Source organism: Salvia splendens, chromosome 18 (genome assembly GCF_004379255.2).
Source record: "Salvia splendens isolate huo1 chromosome 18, SspV2, whole genome shotgun sequence".
NCBI classification, from domain to species: domain Eukaryota; kingdom Viridiplantae; phylum Streptophyta; class Magnoliopsida; order Lamiales; family Lamiaceae; genus Salvia; species Salvia splendens.
Genome location: NC_056049.1, coordinates 19,104,636 through 19,118,744, shown reverse-complemented (window position 1 = coordinate 19,118,744; position 14,109 = coordinate 19,104,636). Strand labels below are relative to the sequence as shown.

General features: G+C 41.7%; 3 protein-coding genes, 1 long non-coding RNA gene and 1 pseudogene across 4 annotated transcripts; 4 read left to right on the top strand and 1 right to left on the bottom strand.

Annotated features, from left to right (window-relative positions):
• Positions 1 to 2,421: 2,421 nt before the first annotated feature.
• Positions 2,422 to 5,636, top strand: LOC121777214 (pentatricopeptide repeat-containing protein At3g23020-like). The gene is made up of 2 exons (XM_042174404.1): positions 2,422 to 5,190; positions 5,332 to 5,636. Exon 1 carries the CDS (start codon positions 2,580 to 2,582, stop codon positions 5,151 to 5,153), a length of 2,574 nt encoding a protein of 857 aa, XP_042030338.1. The 5' UTR covers positions 2,422 to 2,579; the 3' UTR covers positions 5,154 to 5,190; positions 5,332 to 5,636.
• A 2,461-nt stretch (positions 5,637 to 8,097) lies between these two features.
• On the top strand, positions 8,098 to 9,376 carry LOC121777215 (the record flags this gene model as incomplete). The annotated part of the gene is made up of 2 exons (XM_042174405.1): positions 8,098 to 9,111; positions 9,189 to 9,376. Coding segments are annotated over 2 exons (1,104 nt in total), but the record flags the coding sequence as incomplete, so codon positions are not given.
• Positions 9,377 to 9,936: 560 nt separating this feature from the next.
• Positions 9,937 to 10,631, top strand: LOC121776859 (annotated as a pseudogene).
• Positions 10,632 to 10,869: 238 nt separating this feature from the next.
• Positions 10,870 to 12,315, top strand: LOC121776858 (U-box domain-containing protein 44-like). Its single transcript, XM_042174015.1, has 2 exons — positions 10,870 to 11,066; positions 11,217 to 12,315. The coding sequence occupies exons 1-2, from the start codon at positions 10,870 to 10,872 to the stop codon at positions 12,313 to 12,315; spliced, it is 1,296 nt and encodes a 431-aa protein (XP_042029949.1).
• Positions 12,316 to 12,405: 90 nt separating this feature from the next.
• LOC121777216 lies at positions 12,406 to 14,032 on the bottom strand. The gene is made up of 4 exons (XR_006045407.1): positions 13,852 to 14,032; positions 13,213 to 13,332; positions 12,852 to 13,112; positions 12,406 to 12,751 (listed from the first exon to the last, which is right to left on the bottom strand). It is a non-coding gene; the product is annotated as an uncharacterized LOC121777216 (long non-coding RNA).
• Between the last annotated feature and the right edge of the window lie 77 nt (positions 14,033 to 14,109).

Below are 14,109 nucleotides of genomic sequence, written 5' to 3'. Positions count from 1 at the left end.
CTGGCGTTTTATTTTTTGTGGACTTTTCTTTATAATTGAATTGGATTGGGATTTAAATTTAATAAAAAAATCGGCCCCTTTGTCAATTTATGTCTTAATTTAAAAAAAATTAGCTTTTGTAAATTGGATTTTTTGTAATGAAATTGTGCTTTTATGTAGTAATTGTTTTGTAAATGTGTTAATTCTCTCTAATTTTCTAAAATTTGTAATTATTGATTTGTGATTTTATTATAGTTAATTTACTTTTATTCTTCTAATAATAAACTTTTTTTGGAGTAGTTGATATTGGTAGATCCGTAGATATTACCATTGTATATAGTTAATTTATATATTCGTTTGTCTTTTCTATATTAATTTCCAACTTATTTAGTTTTATATTTTTATATGTTTAATAAGATGTTACTATTATTTACTACTCTCTTTGTCCTTCTATAAGTGAGGCGTTTCTTTTCGGGCTCCGACCGTTGTTTTGTAAAGATAATAATAAATAGTTAAAATGGAAGTGAAAGTAATGTAAGAGAGAGAACAATATAGAAGAGAGTCATATCTACATTATTCTCTTACTTACATTACTTTCTCATTACTCTAACTATTTATCATTATTTTCGCAAAACAATGGCCGAAAATAAACGCCTCACTTATAGTGAGACAGATAGAGTACATTTTTTTTGTTTAACATCCACATAATTGCACTACATTTTTTTATTTTTAAAGTTGAAGAAGGATTTTAATTGTTTATCAAAGGATTTTACTTTTAACACATGAATTTAATTACTTTATAATATGATTCTAAATTCTTTAATTCTTAGTCGCACCCCTCCTCTTTGTCATTTATTTTATTTTATTTTATTTTATTCCATTCATATCAAAAATTTAAACTGTATAAAATCATTTTGTTAAATATGAAATGTTTCAAAATAGTGGGTTGAGAGAAGTACATTTCTCTTTTTATTATTGTTTATAATATTTTTAATTATTTATAATTTTATGAATACTTATTTTAATTAGCACATATATAAACATAATTATATTCTCTTTATCTCTTTTTTAATATTTTAATCTACTTACCTTAGAATTTATCTTTATTATTTGAAAATCTCATGGCCCATGCATAGCACGGGTGATAAAACTAGTGTAATCAAATGCAAACTCTAAATATTGTACAAACTCTAAACTATGATCTGGACCGTTAAAAAATGTCAACCGATTACAAAATAATAGCAACAGAAAATATCAACACAGTGTCAACGGTTGACACAATGTTGATATTGTGTTGACATCCAAATTTGAGGTCTAAATTTTACACTGTGTTGACGTGGTGTTGACACTGTGTTGAAAAGTTTGGAGTTTGTACAATATATGAGTTTGCATTTTATCACTACCCAACACGGGACATATGTTTTTTACTTAGAATACAAATTTTAAATAATTCAAAAGAAATAAAAACTGATATCATTATGTACACTTTAAAAAAAATGTCTTCTCACTAAATGAAGCATTTTTTTTATCTGGCACAAGATTTTATACGTTTTTATTTTTTGAATTGAGTGGATAAGGAATAAAGTAGGATATACAATAAAGTAGAAATAATTATGTTTCCATTTTAAAAAATGTATATTAATTAGAAATGGTGTCATAAGTTGAATCGAGTTAATTATAAATTCATAATAAAGCTATATATTCACTTTATATGTACTTATCTTGTATTTAATAATGGAAGATATCTAATAATAACGGGAGCTCATAGAACCATAAATCATAGTATGTCTATATCTTCCATCCAACTATTACATTAGTACACATGAAAATAAAGTGCATATACAAAGTGCATAATACACACAGAGTGACAAAACACGCTACACAAACATCTAACTTTAATTGACCCTTTTTTAATAAATCAAAAAAAGCTGGAGCACACAAGCAGCAAGCAAACATTCAAATACTAATATTGATTAATTGAGCGAGCAAATGTTAAAATACTAATATTCATTATTGGTGCATCAACATGAAACACACAAACACTAACGCTAATCTAGTTCAAGTACTATTCATTAATTGATTGAATAATAGCTTAATTCATTAGTCATGGCATCTACCTATTCACTGCACTATAATAAAATATTTGTGTATTATCTAAAATAAATGATGGGCTCTATGTAAAGAATAAATTTTTAAAATATAATGATTTCCCGTCGAAATGAATTATTCCTTTTTAATATATTCCTTACATTTATTTATTCTTTAATATTAATTTTATAAATGTAGTGGGATAGTGAAATATGAAATATAAAAATGTGATTCTTATTCTAATTTTTTTTATTGTGTTATAGTCATATTTTTATTAAAAAAAGAAATGGAGAAAAAAAAGAAAGAGAAACAGATGTCGGCCCATTTACAACGTGTATCAATATTGATCCAAATTGAGAAGAATCCTTCATTTTAGCTATCTCCTTGTTCACAGCGGCGCCTACTTCTCCCAATACCTTGCCACCGTCATTCGCCTACGTCACTGCTCCGACCCGATTCCACCGACCTTAACCAGCAAGCCCTCTTCGCGGCAGCTCTCTGTCCCTTACAGAATGTTTGTACAGTTTCAGTATTCTGACGCGAGCTGCCTGCGCATATTCAGTTCCACAAAAACCAATCCTCCAAACGTCGGCATCTCCGTCACTCCACCCTCCCAAAAACCCAGCGACGCAGTAAAAGAGAGGCAAAAGCTTCAGTGCCCTGGCGGCGTTCGGTTGTTAAAGAAAAATGGATTTTTTCGTGAAAGAATCGAGAGAAAAGGAGGTGTCTTTGATGGCAGAAATGGGATTCCTCAGAAAGAAGAAGAGATTTCCGAATTGCCTGCTCGTAATTCGGTGACCGGAGATGCGAAAAATAGGGTTTTTAGGAAAGAAAAGGTGAATTGCAGTGAAAATGTGGTTGAGGGGATGCAGACCAAGTGTTCGACGAAATGGGGAAGGTACGGCGGCAGTATTCCCGCAATGTTGGATGCTTTGGAGAGGATAAGCGACTTGGATGAGGCGTTGAAGGCGTGGGAGGCGACGCTTACGAACAAGGAGAGGAGCATATTGCTGAAGGAGCAGTCGGGGTGGGAGAGGGCGATGGAGATTTTCGAGTGGTTCAAAAGGAAAGGCTGCTACGAAGTGAATGTCATCCACTACAACATAATGCTTCGCCTTCTAGGAAAGGCGCGGCAGTGGAGCGAGGTTGAGAGTCTGTGGGATGAGATGGCGAAGAGTGGGGTTGATCCCATCAACTCCACCTATGGGACTCTCATTGATGTGTACTGCAAAGGGGGGCGTAGGGACGTCGCAATGAGGTGGTTGGAGCTCATGAAAAAGCGTAGAATGGAGCCGGATGAGGTGACCGTTGGGATTGTGGTGCAGATGTATAAGAAAGCAGGGGATTTCGCAGCTGCTGAGGATTTCTTCAAGAAGTGGTCACAGGGAAACTCTTCGATTGAGGGGCGTAAATGGAAGAGGAAAACGGATGCTAATGTTGGTTCTTACACTTACAATACGTTGATTGATACGTATGGGAAAGCCGGGAAACTAAAGGAAGCAAGTAAGACGTTCGAGGAGATGGTGCAGAAAGGTTTATCTCCTAACACAGTGACTTTTAACACTATGATTCACATGTATGGTAACAATGGGCAGCTTGATGAGGTTGCTTCCCTGATGGGTAGAATGGAGAATGCTAAATGTTTCCCCGATACACGAACCTATAATATTCTCATATCACTTCATGCTAAGTACAATGACATAGAATCTGCAGCAAGATACTGGAAGAAGATGAAGGCAGCATCTCTTGAGCCCGATCCTGTCAGCTATCGTACTCTCTTGTATGCCTACGCGATTAGGCATATGGTTAACGAGGCAGAGGAGCTGGTCTTAGAGATGGATGAGAGAGGATTGGAGATTGATGAGTTTACTCAGTCATCCTTGACAAGAATGTACATAGAAGCAGGCTTGCTTGACGAGTCGTGGTTGTGGTTTCAGAGGTTTCACCGTGGAGGAGGGATGACTTCCGAGTGCTATTCTGCAAACATTGATGCTTATGGCCAGAGAGGGTATGTTTCACTAGCTGAGAAAGTGTTTGATTGCTGTGTGCAGGTTCAAAAACTGACTGTTCTCGAGTTTAATGTGATGATCAAAGCATATGGTATTGGGGGGAAACTCGAGCAGGCTTGCACCTTGTTTGATAGCATGGGGAAACATGGGTTGGTTGCTGATTTATGTGGATATAATTCTCTTGTGCAAATGCTTGCTAGCGCGGATATGCCAGAAACTGCGATAGTCTATCTTAGGAGAATGCAGGAGGCAGGGCTTGTGATTGATTGTGTCCCGTATTGTGCAGTCATCTCTAGCTATGCAAAGTTAGGCCGTGTAGACATGGCAGTTGAGTTGTACGAGGAGATGATTTCTCATAACGTGAAGCCTGATATAATCATTTATGGAGTCCTTATAAATGCATTTGCAGACACTGGGAGTGTGGATGAGGCGACAAACTATGTCCGTACCATGGCAAACCAAGGTTTGTCTATGAATCCGGTCATATGCAAGTCATTAATCAAGCTGTACACGAAGGTGGGATACTTGAGAGAAGCGGAGGAGATGTGCAGGACCCTTCAGTCTCTGGAGGTGGGTGGGCTTGATGTCTACTCCTTGAAATGCATGATTGACCTCTACAGTGAGCGTTCGATGGTGGCAGAGGCGGAGAAGATATTCAAGAGGTTGGAGCAAATTGGAGAGGCGAATGAGTTCACACATGCTATGATGTTGTCCATGTATAAAAGGAACGGGAGATTCGTGGAAGCTTTTTGGATTGCAAGAAAGATGAGAGAATTAGGGCTCATGACAGAGCTGCTTACTTATAATCTTGTGCTTGGATTCTATGCTTCTGATGGAAGGTACAAGGAGGCTGTAGCTACCTTCCGCGAGATGCTAGAGTCTCGTGTCATGCCCGATGAATCCACGTTCAAGTCGCTCGGGATCATTCTCTTGAAATGTGGAGTTCCAAAGAGCGCTCTGGAAAAGCTCGAGCAGACGAGGAAGAGGGATGTTCTGGCTGGTATGCAGACTTGGGCCGCAACTCTTTCCTCCGTCGTTAACATGGATGATGATGATTTTAGCGATGAAGAAGTTTAATTTGTGCTTGCTAAACAATTGTAGAATATATATCCAGGTACATATCCATTTTCTTGTTTTGGTCTACATTGGAAATTATGGTGAAATGATGATAATGTTTATTCTAAATCTTTAATTTGTGTTTGGAGTTGAGCAAAGCTCAAGATATGCTTTTTTTTTTGTCTTACATGTGATGTAGAGTATGCTATGATCTTGGCCGTTCTCTCCAACCAGATCATCAAGATCAGCCAAGCTGCCAAGGACGCGGTATTCGAGAAGGAAAGCTTCCGCGTCCTGGCCAAGCATCTCCTAGACATCGAGCCCGTGTTGAAGGAGCTGCAGTCACAGCAGCTGAACGACTCCCCCCGTTGCAAGGCAGGCGCTGGAGTCGCTCGAGACCAACGTCAAGAATGCCCACGCCTTAGTCGAAAAGTACAAAGGGCGAGCGCGCTTCTACTACCTCTTAGTAAAATGCAGGCACATTGTCAAGGAGATACAGGATGTCACTAGAGAGATTGTCGATTCCTTGGCCGCTCTCTCCCTCGCCAACGTTGAAGTCCTGTCTGGGATCTCCGTGGTAAAGCTGCTCTTCCTTCTTCATCTTGATACTTACTCCGTTAACTGTTCTCTTAGTTATAACTGCTTTCATTCCAACCTATATAAAATATAATTGCGTAACATATTTCCTAATTTGTGGTGTTTGTATCTAGAATAATCATAAGGTAAGTGTAGATCAGTTTGCGAGTTTCGTGAATTGTCGATTGCTGCTAATGTTTTTGTAATTTACTTTTTTATCTTCTGAGTTTCATGAATTGCCCCCCCAGATTCATCTATTTTTTCTTTTTTTAATTTTGAAAAGTGAGATGAGTATTGAGTTGGGTGGAGATTAGGAATTAGAAGATGGAAGAAAAGCAAATTCCTCTTCTTGAGCTCTAGTTCCCTCAACTCATCTCGATATTCATACTTGACAAGCATTTACATAGTAAAAATTGTACTCCATCATACCGATAATAAATTCCGGTAACTTACAAGTTAGAAATGTTCCTAGAGACCAATTCAATGTGTTTGCACTTATACCTAACTTTGTAATATCATGTAGAAAATGATCCCCCCCTATGTTTCATCAACACTGTTGTGTTATATGGTATGATAATGGAATTTTTTTTGTCAATGCTAAATAATAGAGTCTTATCTCTACTGAGTTACTATTTCAAACTCAAATGATAGACTACTGAGGTTAGCACATTCTTCAGAAGCACTATTAGACTTGTTGGGCATCTCTACAAGTTCCATTTAGGATGAATTTGGTTAAATACGCAGATTATGGCATATACGGTATATAGTTCTTTTTGGTATATTATTGCATCTAGTTAGTTAGTGAAACTGAGATATCCAATTTCTGCAGGGTTGAGAAATAGAAAGTATGCCTTATATATTTTGCTGACAGATGATCAGCATTTTCTTCTATATCTGCTTTACAAAGGCACACTGAAGGCCTCGCACAATACCTTGCAAATGACTTAGCAGGCTCACAGATAAACACGAGAGTAATGGAGAATGTGTATTACTATGTGCCATTGCAACGTTAGGTTAAACTCTTTGCCCTGCAGATTGCTCCCCTCCCCTGCGAACAAGTGAAGTTTCTAAATATTGTGAATAGAGTAGTACTTGATCAACCAACTGATATTTGTTAGATGTATGGATCCAAAATGACTTTGCATGCTCTGTGGAAGGATTTATACCACCCCATAGGGTATAGGGAGATCTGTCACATTACATTCAAATTCATTAGACAGATTTTAAATAAGGAACAACATATGACATCAACCAAGTATGCTACCTTCATATGGAACTCAATAGTCAACGCTGGTCATAAAATGTAGCTCATACAGATTATGATGAATGAGAAATGGAGATAGTAGATTGATCTGGATGCAATTCGGCTTCATGTTTTATAGAGTTTATATCGACATACTTCCCCATGTAATGTAGAAAGGGCATATATTAACTTTTATAAGCAAAGAAAAAAGAACCCTACTCAGATTCAACTTCAGTTATTTTGTGAGTTTATCAGTCTTAAGTGTGGACAAACTGGACGAGAAGACACTGACGTATTGCTACACGTTGGGATGCTTTGGCGGAGAAGATAACGTACGAGGTTAAGTTGGAGGAGTCGGGCGATTTCCAAGGTGACGAGCAAGTACTACACTGCCGGGGAGTTCAGCCTGAAAGAGGAGGAAGTGAAGACAGGCAAAGAGAGGGTGTTGGGAATGTACAAGGCTGTTGAAGCTTTCCTCATTCAGAATCCAGATGCCTATGTTTGATTCACTGTGATATGCGATGTTTCTGATTTGTTTAAGAAACTTTGTAGTTATTTTTTTTAGTTCAATAATTTATGCTTAATAAATGTGTTGGATTTTCAAAAGGTATATTAGAAAAATGAAAGGCGTGTTAAATTCACAAGCAAAAACAGAGAAATTTACATGACTTGACCTTTCGTTATTAATCAATTAAATTAGAATCAAACGCGCTTTTCCTTTATTAAGAAAGTGAGAGACAAAATCACCGAAGACTTTTCAAGTCAACTCAGTCTAAACTCTAAACCATGCTGTTTTATTTATATACACAAAATGGGATTTTTCATTTTCCATCAAAGGCTCCAAAATCAAGAATTTTGAGTTTCTTCAAGTACAAGGTAGATTTTTCTCAGCTCTTTTGTGTAAATTTCATTCCTTGTGGCCCTATCATTCAACAACATTTTACTATTTAACACCATATATATTATGTGTAGGAGGAGTTGTTTCTGATAGAAAAGTAAAGATTGAATGAGGCAGCAATAAGAGATAGTGATAAAGATGACTGAGCTCATACCGATTGGAACAATCTTCATCAAGATCAGCCAAGCCGCCAAGGACGTGGTGTTCGACAAGGAAAGCTTCCGTGTCCTGGCCAAGCATCTCCTTGACATCGAGCCCGTCTTGAAGGAGCTGCAGTCACAGCAGCTGAACGACTCCCCCGTTGCAAGGCAGGCGCTGGAGTCGCTCGAGACCAACGTCAAGAAGGCCCTTCTACCTCAGTAAAATGCAGGCACATTGTCAAGGAGATACAGGATGTCACTAGAGAGATTGGTGATTCCCTGGCAGCTCTCTCCCTCGCCAACGTTGAAGTCCTGTCAGGGATCTTCGACCAGGTGCATAGGCTGCAGCACGAGATGCAGCGGGCAGAGTTTGAGGCCTCCCACGCCCGCCTCCAGATTGTTGACAAGCTGAATCAGGGCATCTCTGATCAGGCATTTGATAAAGAGTTTGCCAATGATATGCTCAGGGAGATAGCACGGGCCGTGGGCGTCCCAGTCGAGCCCTCGGAGATCAGCAGGGAGCTAGCCGGCTTCAAGAGGGAAAAGGAGGAAGCTGAGAATAGGAAGGAGAGGGCTGAGGTCTTCTTTCTGGAACAGGTGAGCAACCAGTATATGCAGAGGGTTAAGGTGATCGAAAGGTATGATCCGAGAGAGGAATACATCGAGCCATTTAAGGCTTTCTACTGCTGCATAACCCGTTGCGTGATGGCTGATCTTGTGAGCCTCTGCACGGGGACTGCGTGTGAAAAGTTGGCCCTTGAGGCGTGGTTCCAACGGGGTGAGAAGTCAGATCCGGAGACAGGGGAGGTTCTTCAAGATTTCTCATGGAGGCCTGACATTCAGCTGAGGCAGTCCATACAGGAGTGGAGAGAGCTGAATTACCGCCTCAAGATTCGGTCTTGCAAGGCGATGATCGCATCAAACAAGGAGGACTGTGTCGTGGAGGCTCTTGATCGGATGAAGGACCTCGTTGCAGAGAACTCGATTAACAAGGATTGGATTTCGATTGGAGGGCTGACAGAGGGTGTCATCGCCTTGCTCGAGAGTAGGATCACTGAGGCTGCGAGGAAGAAGGTGTTGGTGACCTTGAAGGATATCATAGAGGGGCATGCTAGAAACAAGGTTAATTTATTTGGTTGCTGATGTTTTTCAACGTTGATTCGACATATGTATGCCGTCTGACTTCGACTCTTTTGCAGGCTATCATCATAGAGAAAGGAGGGATTGAGAAGATAGTGCTGTGCTTAGGCCAACCGCTGTCACTAAACCGTCCCTTAACTGTCCCTTAAATTACTATTCGCGAGCCCCACTGTACTTTTTTACTTTCTTTGGGGCCGTACGGATGCCGGCCTAGATCCCCCTCCTCCTCCTCCTCGTCCGCCTCCGCCCTAGAGCTTCCACCGCCTCGGCCTCCTCCCCCGCCTCAACCTTCTTCTGGAGTGGGTTCAACGGAATAATCCTCCCGAATCTGGGATAATCCCTGCGAATACCGCGGGGCGGAGGGACGGGCGTATGCATCCACGTCAAAATTGGGTGGTTGGTACCCCCGGCGTCGACGAACCCTGGGTGCCCGGCGTCGACGAACCGGAATCACCCAATGTGTTGTACATGCTCTCTCAGTCGCCGAACGCGTTGAGATCTCACCCGCCGGAGCTGCCACCGCCGGAGTTTCCGTCGCCGGACATTTTGTGATGAGATGTTAGATGAAAATTGGAGAGGAAATGAAGATGATTTGGGAAGAATAGATGTGTAGTTGTGTGTGAAATGAGGATGAATTATGAGTATTTATAGAGTAAAAAAAATAATAAATAAATGGAAAACGGCTATAAACGTAATATTACCGTTTTCCACTTTTTTATTTTTTTTTAATTCGATTTTTTTTTAAAAAATGATTTATTGCGTCAGCGTGACGATGCCCACTCGCGGGCCAGCGAATGGGCGTCACGCATGGCGCCGGGGCGCGGCAGCCTCGGCGCGTGGCGAGACGTCTCGCCATTCGTTACTCCGTGACGGAACACGGAACGGGCTGGGGATGAGACGGGGCGCCGCAACGCGTCACGCCGCCGTCTCGTTCCTTCGTGACGGAATACGGGCCACCCGCGTGACGCGTTGCTGGTGGCCTTAGGGTTGGATGCTAGCATATCGGAGGCTGCAGTCAGGCTTCTTTACGAGGTTTTGCTTGATAGATCGAACTGGAACACATCGTGCTGCAAGAGGCTTTCTCAGCAATGCGATGAGATAGTTCCACTTTTGTTTCTGTAGTCAAGAATGGGTCTAAATTAGCAGGGGAAATAATACTGTTAAAACTGTGTGAAGAAGATGGTAACATTATCAAGGCTGCTAGAGTGAACTGGTTCAGACCATTGATAGATAAGGTGGTCCAAGGTTAGTTCGATCTCAAATCATTAAACACTGTTTGAAGTATCTTTGTTGTGGAATCTTATGACATTTCTCTAACAGGATCAGTATGATACATAAAAAGGAGTAGAGTTTGTTGAGGCAGTTAGATTAGGTTAAGTGCAGTTAAGGAATTAGTTAGCAGCAAGCCAATTAAGAGAATTAGCTAGTTAATTAGGTGGTTATTAAGTAGAATAGATAATCCTCTATAAATAGCATTGTACTCTTCTTCAATAGGTAACCAATTAATGAAATGAAATATCGTTCTCTCTTATCTCCCTCTCTCAATACTCTGTAACTGCCGGTGAGTTCTCCGGTCAAGTTCCGGTGCCTTCTTTGGTGGCTGTTCAGATCCCAGCCGCCCTAGTCTGTACCACAGTACTAGAAAGAATCTCAATGGTGAAAGAACTTGTTAGCTAAGAACTGGATGATGAGAAGATCAAGTTACTTGGTGAGGAGGGGGTGATTCCACCCCTGCTGGAGATGGCAACCGGAGGCGTTGAGTCGAAGGAGGTTTCGCTGCACGCCCTCGTGAAGCTCTCCACCTTCCGGGGCAACAAACATCTCATCTGTGGCGGTGGAAGCATTTCTCTTGTGGTGAAGCTTCTCTCCTCGCCTCACATCCTCCCCGCGGTCACTGCAAGATGTGCTGTGATTCTTGCAAACCTATCTGCCAATGGGTGATGTGCTGTGATTCTTGCAAACCTATCTGCCAATGGCGATGGAACGACGTTTCTGGTGGACGAAGATGGAGGCCAGCTCGAGCTGAAGTCGGTCACTGCCAATCTGCTAGCGATCCAACACAACCTCAATTCGCTCGACTCAATCAGGAGGCCGGCCCTGCGAGCCCTCGTTGGCATCTGTCAGTCCGAGGCCGGGCTGGTGAAGTCTGCAGTTGTTTCATGTAGTGGAATTTCCGTTGTTCTTGCTCTGCTCGACGACTCCAACCAGGAGATACGTGAGCTGGCGATCAACCTCGTGTTCCTCTTCTCCCAGCATGAGCCGGAGGGGGTGGTGGAGTACCTCCTCAAGCCTAGGCGCCTCGAGGCTCTGGTCGGATTCCTTGAGAATTCTGAGAAGGGCGACATGCAGAGGGCCGCAGCCGGTCTGCTCGCCAACCTCCCCAAGTCAGAAACGTCGTTAACGGAGAAGTTAATAGAGCTCGGAGGGCTAAAGGCGATAATCCAGATCATAAGATCAGGGACAGGGGAAGCAAAGGAGAATGCTCTGAGTGCACTATTTAGGTTCACCGATCCCACGAACCTCAAGTCACAGCGCGTAGTGGTTGAGTTGGACGCGTTTCCTCCACTCACCGGACTTCTCAGAGCCGGCTCAGTCACAGCGAGTGCGAGAGCTGCAGCTCTGCTAGGCGACCTCTCAATGCGAACTCCAGAGCTGAGCGACCTGCACATAAAGAAGCACGGCTGGTTCTGGTCATGCTTACCTAGGGCACACGCTGCAACGTGCCCGGCCCATGGAGGCTCCTGCAGCGTGAGCACGGCGTTCTGTTTGTTAGAGGGGGGCGCGTTACCTGATCTGGTTCAGGTGGTGCAGGATAAGGTCCACGCCACGGCCTATGAGGCGATCCAGACGCTGTCCACCCTCGTTCAGGAGGATTCACCTCAGAGGGGAGCAGCAGTGCTGCATGAGTATGGAGCGATCGGACCAACAATGGAGGTGCTGAGATGGGGTTCAGAGTCACTGAAAACAGAGGCGCTGATCCTTTTGGAGAAAGTTTTCGTGTCGACAGAGATGGTGGACTTGTACAGTGCAATGGCGAGAGCGCCTCTCGGACAGCTTGCTTCTCACAGTTTATGTGATGAGAGGCTTCTGCAGAGGAAGGCGGTTAAGGTTCTGCTTCTCATCGAACGTTACTCGAGATCATCTACTACTTCTCTTGTGTCAACAACAGCTCCTGTAACTGATTGAAACTCAACCATCTCTACACTTGTTCAAAAACAATTTATTCAAGGTGCTTAGATATTGAGACATTCATACACCACACATGAATTTGTAGAGTTTATTAGAAGTGACCATATATATATATATATGAAGAAAAAGAACAGCTTAATGTACTAAAATTACACTAGAGCTATCGAGATGAAGAAACTAACTAATTGCGCCTATTGAGAACTAGGAAAAGGAGGTCCTCGTATTACATGACCCAAATACCACGAGCTGCGATTTTGTTGCTGTGATGAGATGTCAATTCATGTAATATCCGAGTAAATGTGTCAGTGTGCCTTGTATCAGACAAGAGCATCTCTGCAAACGCATTCTCGAACCCTAGCAGCTTAGGCTTGTTCTGAGGCTCCAGCAATAGGTTCTCCAGAATTAACTCTGTATATGCCGTATACACAATGATCTGTGGAGCACACGGCATGAGGAAGGATCTTTGTCAGCAGCTGCACATTGTCAAACACTGGAACACTATATTATTAGCAGTGACACACAAATATCATAACCTGTAGCATAATCTTCCAAACACTGGAACACTGTTTCAAGAAAGTGATGATTCTGACACATTGCAAGTTCATTCTCAGCAATAAAAGAAAAGTTCCTAATTATATTTGAAGCAGCTACAGAACACCGCTACTTTTCTGCCCGGCCTTCATCATCGAGGTTAAAGAGACCATCTTCCTCAAACCACCAACCTGAAGGAAGAGACTTTGAGGGTACTCTTTAGTGCAGATGGATCTTTATTTGAAGAAGCAGAGCCAGCATTACTACCATCCACAAAAATACACATCAGGATTTGAGCCAGCACCACAAGCAAAAATATATAAACATGATAAATCAGGAGAGGCAGTGTTGTTTATGCCTTACGTAGGATGTGGAACAGAACCACCGGAATTAACTGTCTCATATTCGCTCCCGAATCCATAACAGCAGAATTAACACCCAGCAGTCTCACCCTTGGTAGAGCTATGTCACGACAGTCATCATCTGCTCTAGTTGTATATACTCCATTTGTGTAAGCTCAATTCACAGAAACAGATAAATAAACATGCAGAGATTATAACATACAACTTGAAGTAGAGCATCAAGCAATCCGACAGGAGTTGCATCTTTTCAAACATCATCTTTCTCTTTGAATGAAAGCAATGTGAGAGCATTCAATGCCCATGCCAACTCACACTCTTAAACCCACTCTGAATAGCCATAGCTATTCTTTTGTAATTCTGCTATGATAAAGCAGTTGCCAAAGACGAATAAAACTAGTAAATCATAAGCAAATTAGAAAGTAAATAAAATTACACCACGAAAGAAGAAATCCTCTAACCTAAATGCTAAAAAATGTAACAAACCATTTCAAAATCACAACCTAAATAAAATAAATCAACACGCAGAATAAGTAACAAAGGTCAAAATCACAAATGATTTCACAGCATTTCTGTGTAGAATCAGTAGAATAGCTATAATTATAAGCAGAACAAGAGAAATTAGGGCTTAATGGATAATTACCCGCGAAGGCGGAGTGGAGTGCAAATGGTGTCGCCGGAAGCTGCAGATACAGCTGTCGCAGCAGACGATTAAGCGACGCTGTTGCTTCCAATGCCAATAGGACGGCCTCTCTTTGCGGCGGGAGGAGCGGAGCCGCTGCAGCTCCGCCCAGCTTGCTTTCCTCTCTCTCCGACGAATAAGTCTGTCATGAAACTGATCTATTTTGAATCATTAATTGGGCTTAAATTTAAACGGGCATTTTTTAGCCTTTTCGATTTG